At 35.7% G+C, this 10059-nt stretch overlaps 1 protein-coding gene across 1 annotated transcript; it reads left to right on the top strand.

Annotated features, from left to right (window-relative positions):
• Positions 1 to 1410: 1410 nt before the first annotated feature.
• On the top strand, positions 1411 to 7372 carry LOC306753433 (alpha-N-acetylgalactosaminide alpha-2,6-sialyltransferase 1-like; the record flags this gene model as incomplete). Its single annotated transcript, XM_079237300.1, has 9 exons — positions 1411 to 1426; positions 1748 to 1893; positions 2231 to 2390; positions 2819 to 2981; positions 4903 to 5041; positions 5130 to 5233; positions 5736 to 5819; positions 6103 to 6202; positions 7199 to 7372. The coding sequence occupies 9 exons, from the start codon at positions 1411 to 1413 to the stop codon at positions 7370 to 7372; spliced, it is 1086 nt and encodes a 361-aa protein (XP_079093426.1).
• Positions 7373 to 10059: the final 2687 nt, after the last annotated feature.

Consider the following 10059-nt stretch of genomic DNA (forward strand, 5'->3'; position numbering starts at 1 on the left):
AAGGCAAGACCTCGCACCTAACTCGGTGGCACTCCATCGGCTAATTATCCTAGTGATCCCGGAGGAAATGATAATCCTCATCCGATATTGGAATAACGCCTTCGGTCTTTTATCTCGCCCCGTGCTATATCGTTAGGTTTTTGTGTTATTTTCGAATTAAGTTCAATCAAACAGTTTAAAAGTAACAAGTAACTAAGAGAAGGGGTTAAGTTTTTTAGAGCTGGTGAGTGGACACCTCTTCTCTCTTGTCTACTCCTGCACAGAAATTGCCAGGCACCCCCTCCTGATAGCAGAAGTTTCTTCCAGACTCTAAAGCTGGAGACCTGTCCCAACCCCTAAGGGCTGGGACAGGTCCAATCTGATTTTTCTCCTTTTCTAGTAAAGATGCATATTAAGTAACTAAGAGGAAGGGTTAAGTTTAGAGCTGGTGAATAAACACCTCTTCTCTACTCCTGCACAGAATTGTCAGGCACCCCCCAAAAAACATGCATTCCTACCCTCTCTTTTTTATTCACCAGAATACATAAATCTTTCTGTCACAAGAGTTGGACAGAGGAGGTTTCACTACCTTATTTGGTAATACTGCCAATGCATGCTCTTTAACAAAGGAGAGAACATTTAACACATCTCATTCAAAAAGAGTATATAACATAGCAACTTATAGCGTCCTATGAATTTTATGTGGTCTAATCACAAACTATAATGAAAATAAAAACCAAACAGTATATATATATATATATATATATATATATATATATATATATATATATATATATATATATATATATATATATATATATATATATATACACATACATATATATATATACACATACATATATATATACATATATATATATATATATATATATATATATATATTCAATGGTTATTTAGAAAAAGAAAATGATTATATGGTTATAATAGTTAGACCTTTTTACTTTCATATTTTTCCTCAGACACTCAACAGCAAAATATTCTAGCTATATGTAAATAAAGTAGATACAGGATTATTGTTTCTATTAGTTTTATATGATCATACAATCAACTTTTTTGTATTCAATGTTATGATTAAATCTGTAACGGGTACACATCCTGCAAAGTTACTTTTGCGGTACCTCCTTCTATTGTGTAATGTACCATTGGGAAATTCTTTGTGGGGTTGAAGTTTTAGCGTGCAATTTATTTAACTACTGCCCTGCCCAGTTTTCTTAAGGTTCGTGGTGCATGTAAAATGACTCTCCCATTGTCTATGAATACCAGTGGCGAAGGCAAACATTTGTCAGTGTTTAATCAAAGATTATAGCACCCAGTTCTCAATCTCAGGAATGGCAATCCAAACCCACAGGGCATTTTATTTGCTGTTTGTCTTCTCAGTTTGCACTGTACTTGTTTTTCTTTCATTGGGACATGTATCAAACAACAGGTAAGTTGTATTTATGACTTAAGGGAAAGGACAGGATTGTATGTTGTGTCTCTTTTCTGGTTAAGTAGCTGATTTGAAATGTGTATATCGGTACATTTCCAGGTACAGTACTATAAATGAATTAACTTAAAACTATGTCTTGCTAAATGTTGTGTCATTTGTTATCTATTGCTCTTTTGTCAAATTTCCACATAAGATGGAATACTTTTTTAGGACAAACCAGACAAGCAGATGAGGAAATAGTCAAAGGAAACTCGACTGCACCACATGTTGGAGAAAAGCGTACCACAAAAATAGCTGATTCCACAAAATCAAACCCAGGAGCAAAGCTAAAAAGTTATCCAACAAACTGCTCAACATGTGGCGCTGAGACTCCCATGCCGGTCCTGTCCAGAAAATCCTTTAAGAAGCTTCCTCAGTGGGATTTTGAGGATATTTATAACCAGGATGCTCCACCGAGGCAGACAGTAAGCATGTTATGACACGAACAGACAACATAACAAAGTATTAACTTTTATGGGTAGTGGGGTAATCTGCACAGCTGTGTGTTCAGTTGTTTGTTTTTGGTGTGAGCTGTATGGGTTTTTTTGTTTGCTTTTCCCATAAAGTTTTACAGCAATCATTTAAATTAATTATTTTTTAATTTGTTGATCTGTTGGCTTTTTTCCTGCTGTTTATCTGTGACAGCTGTACTATTATCAATGGTTTTAGTCACATTGAAAAGGTGGATATATACTTTTCTGGGTTTTGTTCTATTTTTTTAAACTTTATTTCATAATTCAATATGTTATCCGACATTCTCAGACATGTGCCCAATCTCTGCGAAACTCGATGGAGGATGAAGGCTTCAAGAAGGCTTTTCTCCCCAACATTCGTTTGTTCATGCACAAAATGAACATGAGCGAATGGAACCGGCTTTCACATTTTAACAATCCTTTTGGTTTCATGGAGTTCAACTATGATGGTAGGTCCTAATATGGGGGATGAATGTTTAGATGGTCACCATAGATTTGCTAAAATGTGCATAAACTGAACCATTTGAGGTCATTGCCTCGCCTCAACCATCTCACAAAGGATTCACAAAGTAAAGGTTGACATTTGAAAGAAATATTGCAGACAAATGTGGTTAAAATTGATGAAAATATAAACTGTTGTACAGCCGTGGTTCAGTAAACATTCAATCCAACAGCTCCTTCTAAGTTTAGTCTTAATACAAACAGAGTCTTAGTGAAGACTCATCCTGCCCGCACCCTCGTGCTCTCACTTGAAAGCAACCACCTCAACCGATTAGCAATATGCTTTTAAGTTGTGCTTGCAGAAAGTGTTCTTGTTGTGAGGAGTTTTGCATCTTAAAACACATGTGTTTAATATGATGTTTTGATATTTTTGCAGATGTGATGGCTTCAGTGAGGTTGATGCCAAAGCCAAAAGAGCCACTACTCCTTCCAAAGTCCGGCACTGACAGGTGTGTGCGCTGTGCTGTCGTGGGCACTGCAGGAATCCTGAATGGCTCTAAAATGGGGAAAGAAATCGATGCTCACGATTATGTTTTTCGGTAAGAAACCCGTTGATTTGATTTGTTAGGCCCCAATCATATTAGGGTTTAAAGCAACCTGACAGGTAATTCACGATGAAGATCATAAAAACCTGTGATATCAGGAGCACTTGTTATTCTTTATCATATCCAAGTTAATATTTAGTTATAGGGATCTCATAAGAATATGCTTTGTGCACACTGACTGTATGTTGACATTTAAGCATTTACCCCTCTGTCTAAACAACCAGTCCAACACAAATCTATACCCTTTATACTATATAGATTTGAAACACAATCAACATTAAACTTTTATTTGCTGCTCTGTTCCGTACTATTATCATACGAGTGCATTGCATACAGCAGTAGTTTGTTCAGTGCATGTCAACCAGGATGTGTCATGGTCAGTTTAACAAAATGAATGATGCAGCAAACTAATATTTGCTTTGTTATGATAGAGAAGAATTGGCTCACCTGTCACCATGTTGAGAGGCTTTTAACTCCTGGCAAGAAAGTATTTGAGCATCTCTGAAAATGTCAAATTATTGCTTTACTATGCACAAAGTTGCTACTGTCGGTTTTCTTTATCTGCAAATAATAATCGTCAAGAAGGAGACGTCACCAGTTGCATCATTATTGCACCTGGGCAGCAGGTGGAGGAAGTAGTAGCAATAAGAAGTGTCAAAAATAGAAACGCTATGATGGTGAATATGCAGTTCGAGGGTGTTTATTGATTATGTTAACGTCTGTTATGTTGAAAATGTAACAGTCACTTTGAAGCTTGCAGAAGTTAGCAGGAAAAGAAAGTTGTATAAACATGACTCTTTTTGGGAGTAGCTCACCAATCCTCTCTTTAATTCTCTATATCTTCATCCTAAATGGTGCAGAGACAACTGATGCATGTTTGATCCTCAAAGTGATGTTGGACGCATTGCATTGAAATTTGCAATCTTGTTTTTCTACCTACTCAGCAGAAATGTTAGTGGCGTCACTTTATTGAAGGAGTTTGATCGTAAAAAATTTGGGAAAATCTGTAAAATAACAGTGCTGCAAATACTTGAATGAAAGGTTCTCTAAATGTATTGCATTTGAAATGTATCTTGTGATTTTAATTGTACCGCCTGTGTTGGTCAGTCGCTGCTGCTGCTGTCATTAGACTTTTACAGTGAAAAGCATTGACATTCCCCTTTTTCATGTTTTCACAAATAGAATAATGGTTTCACAAATCTGAAACTGTGTTTTAAAATCTCTCTGGAGTCTACTTGTTTATCTAGACTGGGTTTTACAGATCTGAGCATCGTGTTTTTTAACTAGACATGGTCTTATGTGGTCTGGATGGGAAGAAAGCATTGACATTTTCCATGTCCTTACTTTTATTAGTCTCCATCCCTTATTGTTTAATCACATAACCTGGCTATTTGTATGCATTGCTTCTGGCTCAGCTTTCACATAGCAGCTTGACAGGCACACCCAGAATGCCAACAGCATGCATGAAATACCTTCTCTGTGTTTTTTCCTAAAATGACACGAGAGGTAAAGTTCCCATTAAACAAATTGACATTAAACCTGATTTACTAGATTTGTCGTTTGTTCATCCTCTGCTCACCTCTCATATTTTGACCATTTCTCCAACCATAATTAAAAATAATCAACACAGACACAAGAACAGTTTCTTCACACAGGCCTTCTCACTCATTTAACTCAGTTGTGTCAAGATAGCATGTTTTTTTTGTTTAGCAACCACTTAAATATCTGTGCTGTTACCACAACGTTGTTTGTTGTTTGAAGGAATTACAGAAATTTATAAGTCACTTTTAATTCATGTCAACCTTTTTTCCTTTTGCATGTAAGCAAACAAGTCATGTTTGATCAATCAATGAACTTGGTCCAGCATGTTAATTTCTAAACTAAAGAAAAATGCATTTGTGTGTTTGTGCGGCAGGATGAACGGTGCAGTCATCAAAGGTTATGAGGAAGACGTGGGAAACAGGACATCGGTGTACGTTCACACCGCCCATTCTATCATGGCGTCGGTATATTTTCTATGGAAGTACGGATACACATCTGTCCCGACTGATGAGGTAGTCAAACTCAAATGTAACATGTTATAAGGTATTGCTTTATATCCCACACATGCACATTCATCCGTTGTCGTTGTCCTTTTGGCAGGGAATCAAATACGTATTGATTCCTGAGGGGATGAGCGATTTCAATTGGCTAGAGGGTCTTTACAAAAGAGAAAGGATCACTGCTGGGTCATATAAAAACATCAGGTGAATATCAACTCTTTCTATTTAATTAGTCGAAGGCAACATGCACACAGAAACACAAACACACATTCAGGGCTGGAACATATTGGATTGGACCTGGAAACAAGTCGCCACGTCGGGTTGGGCTATAATTCATCATCATAAAGTATCAGCTTCAAATGGAATTGTATCGCGACAAAATCAAATATCAAAATGTCGTAGTACACAATTACATCGTCAAAACTGATAATATCAAGCGCATACTAACTCAAATGTTTATCGTCTTACGGCAGTAGTCGCCACACCATCGAAATTTCTTTTTCTGCCCATTCTTCACGCTCCTAGGGAGTAGCATGTTGTATGGAGTACAGAAAGTGCCACTGCAATAGTTATAGCGTGGTATTGTGGGTTTTAATTGATTCTCTAAGTTTGCGTTAAAATGATCATTCTAAAAACGTTATACATGTGAACATTAATAATCCTTTATGTTGTGTTTGACTCCTGACTTTGTATTTCAACCCTGCAGGCCATGGACATACTATGGCGGACAGTACAATGAGACCCGCTTCTATGTTCTGCATCAGGATTTCCTCAGATACGTTCGAAACAGGTCACCCTCCTCTCACAATCCTCCCCAAACCTTTTGCTTTTTACGTTTTTTTTATTGCAATGATAATACCTATTTTATTCGTATGGCACTTTACATGCAGAGATGCAGTCCAGAGTGATTATCAAAACAGGATTAAAGACAAGCAGGAAATTAAATTAAACAATAACCAAAAGTGTAATGTTTGCTAAGAACAAACAGTTGACCTTTTAATGGTTATTTAGAGGCTTTAGTATGTCTTGATTTTTTTAATGTTTGTTTATTCAACACTGTTCATTGTCCACAGATTCTTAAAGTCTTCTCATCTGAATGATTCATACTGGGCGATTGTCAGACCAACCAACGGGGCATTCACTGTTTTTCTGGCTCTGCAAACCTGTGACACTGTAAGTTAATATTACTTGAACTTGTCCACGTCATCCATACTGTAGAACCACGGCTCTATAAACATGAAGTGTGCATACAAAAAATATACAGACATAAACTCTAAATATGTATAGTTTATCAATTCTTAAAAGATTAGTTTGACATTCAGAGAAACATGCCAATTTACTTTCTTGTAAATTAAATATGTACAAAATAATTATGAGGATGAATGTATTTTTACCGACAAAAACGCAGCCACAAATCTTTGATCCATGTCGTTCATAAATGGACTTTGAACAGTATGCATTCTGTCTGTAGGCTACAGCCCAACAAATTAGGAAATAACAACAATTAACAACTTGCAAATATTCGTAATTTTATGACATAAACTGCTTTTGTCAATTGTAATTATGTCACCGATGTATTGCATTCAAAATAAATGCACCTTAATGTAACTTTAATGTAAAGTAAACATTTAATTCATTATGGCTGATAATTTAAAATCATTGTTGTATTTGACGCCCTTGCTACCAAAGTGGCCTTGCCCCTGAAATTATGAACTTCCAGGCTCGGATGAGAAGGTCGATTGCACTCTCATATCTGTTCATTAAATATGTAGCCAGCAGGTGGTTAGCTTAGCTTAGCATAACAACTTGGAAAGAGTGGGAAACAGCTGCCTATATAAAGATCTTTAAAGCTCACTTATTAACATGCTACAGACTTAATTTGTAAAAGCTTTTTAAATGTATGGCTTTACTAACCGTTAGATTACCTTCAGACAGATCCAAGCTAGCAGCTTCCATTTGATTGCAGTCTTTATGCTAAGCTAAGCTAATCATCGGATGGCTGTAGCTTCCAATTTTTCGGATAGAAAAGAGAGTGATTGATCTTCTCATCTAACTTTCCTCAAGAAATTGAATTAGCATATTTCTCAAAATGTCAAACTTTTCCTCAAAACAATCTTTTCATGCTGCAATTATTCTCAATCGTCTCCGTTCTGTTTTTGACGTCGGCAGGTGAGTGCATATGGATTCATGACTGAGGACTACATGAAATACTCTAACTACTACGTTGAGACTCATGTGAAAACCAATGTAATTTTCTACGCCAACCACGACTATATTCTGGAGAAGAACCTGTGGAAAAAACTACACAACAGCAAAATACTTAAGTTATATCAAAGAACGTAATCGGCAAGCATGACACCGATCCACTGAAAAGGCGCCCGCTTTGAATGATGTCAGCCGATAGAAAGGGCGTTGTCAGCAGAAATGCCATCAACGCAGAATGGTTGGACGTTGGTTTGACTCGGGGAGGCCAGAAGTGCCAATGGAAGGCTGTGTGTGTTGACAAATCGTGGCTTTGAATTTATTTATTTTTTCTTCATGGCCAAATGGTAGAATTACGATTTCCAGGTCCTTTCCACTGCTACCAGGTGTCCCAGAAACACTTTTTCATATGGACTTACATTGAGAATGAGACGTCTGTGACGTCGCGGATCTTCTTCTTTTTTAAGTATATCATCTTTCCAGTACAGATTATACTTTCTGACACCAATTATTGATATAGACGTTTGCTGCAAAATGAAGGAAGAGGGAAAAGACAAATAATTCCGCTGAACAAGTCGACTGTGGAACATCACACTTGAATTATTCCCCTTTAAAGCAGAAAACAAATGTGTTGTTTACAATCAAAATAACTTACAGGTGTTTTTGTTTTATCTTTTTTAAATAATATTTGTATCTACATTTTTATAATAATGTACAATATCTCTCTTGAACATTAAATATATGTATTTTTCCATTTCTTTTAATGTTTTTTTTTATATTTATTACTATAATGCAGGCTTTGGTTTGGTTTTATCGTGGCACGGACCAATGTGTTTAATTTCTTCTCTTGAGGGCTAATGTGGAAAACAATTACAAGTGTGACGCCATTAAACCAGAGTGAAACTGAATTTAATGTTTTGATCAGCATTTTATTTAAGTCTGTTTGTGTTTTGTTGTTGTTGTTTACAAACTTGTATCAGTAAACAGTTTATAATTAATGGGAAAACTATTTAATTGAATGATTGTAAATATTATTTTTTTGTCTTCATGAAGTAATTCAGGCACTAAAATAAGTCAAATTGAAAGAGTAAGGTTGAATAATGTCTTTATTTATTTGTATGTGTTCAAATCAAACTGTTCAATAAAGAGGTGTCATGTGATCCTGTTCAGAATGTCTAAAATGTTATTGGAATAGTTTGGATTTTCTGTCCAAGTTCATGAAACTGCACGTCTGTGGCCACTAAAGTAGCAACAACCATAATGTAGCTTTATTTATAAATCCTTTTTATTCTTAACCACAGTCAATAATGACAGCAACTAAGATATCTGATGAAATGAGCAACATTTTCATACTTGCATAAAGTTACATACATACATATATATATATAATTAATCTGATTCTCATTCAAATACTTCAAATCTCACAGATAAAACAGACACATCTTTAAATAAAGTTGGATTATTTGCTATTCTGGTTTGTATTTAATGGAGAACCCATAAGGTTGTGTATCAGAATGATATGGTTTGTCTGATGGTTCCAGACTGAAATATAACAATAACAATTATTGGACATAAAATATTGTATGGACGTTTATGGTTTCCAGAAGATGAAACCTGACGACTTTGATCAACAGACATCAACTTTATTCCCCCATCGGGATGATTTCCGATAACTTTAGTGACCCCTTGACTTGTCTTGTCTTTTGGGGAAGGGGGGGCTTATTCCTTGATGAATGCTTGTTGTTTGTGGAATAAATGCATCTGCAATTTTAATTCAAACCTGAGATAAGTTAGATAATCTTTTGGTTTTGAGAGTCAGATCTTCTTTTATACAAATAAAAAGAAGAGACGATAATATGTGAAGAGGAGTAAGTTATTTAATATATATAATTGTTGACATCTGATGATATATATATATATATATATATATATATATATATATATATATATATATATATATATATATTCAAAGCAATTAACGTGACCGCTGTTTGTTTATACAAACTACACCTCAATGCAATTGCATGCATCTTAACATTTTTCATTTAGCGTTTGGGTTTATAATAGTTTGAATACCGAGACCCCAACTTTTACTCTTGTTATTTCTTGTTTGATTTTACTCAGTGATAAAGCATCTTGTACTGATTTGGGGTTGTGCAAAAAGGAGTACAACAGTTGTGTGTGTTTTGTAACCACAGGGTGTCGTTGTTCTGCATGAAGTCTGCAAGCTTTGGGAAGTCAGTGGTCCCACAGTAGCTTTGTGCTGTAAAAGTTATCTGTTGTGTGTGATTACGTTATCTATATATTATATGTACTTTAAATATACACATAGTATGTAGAATGTTGCAAACCACTGCATTTTGAAGTATTTTCAATGTATAGAATTCGATCAAAAAGATAGAGAAAGCTGAATATCAAAACGGAAATGACATCTCCTCTCCCAGCATGCTTTGCGCCACCAATGGAAACAGGGAAAACAATATTTTATGTTTAGAAATACGCAGGTTATCAGATATAAAGTAATGATCAGACAAGAAACACTGCATTGAATGTATTTATGACTTTAAAATGTCATGGAGTATACATTGCACCATGGGTGAAATATGTGTCCCCGAGAAACTGGTTGTCCTCTCTGGTTATTTCTGAGCAACACTCTTGGTTCTCTTCAGAGCGCATAAATCTTTCGCCTTTTACTAAAGATTTCCGTGGAGAGGACCATTAAGAGTCTAACTCAATTTTTTGATTCCCTGCTTCCGCGGGGCTTCCTCTCTGGTATAAAAATAATACTCAACTCATAAATGTGTTTCATAACTGTTAACAGCCGTCAT

This window comes from Taurulus bubalis, assembly GCF_910589615.1.
Source record: "Taurulus bubalis genome assembly, chromosome: 2".
Classification (NCBI taxonomy): domain Eukaryota; kingdom Metazoa; phylum Chordata; class Actinopteri; order Perciformes; family Cottidae; genus Taurulus; species Taurulus bubalis.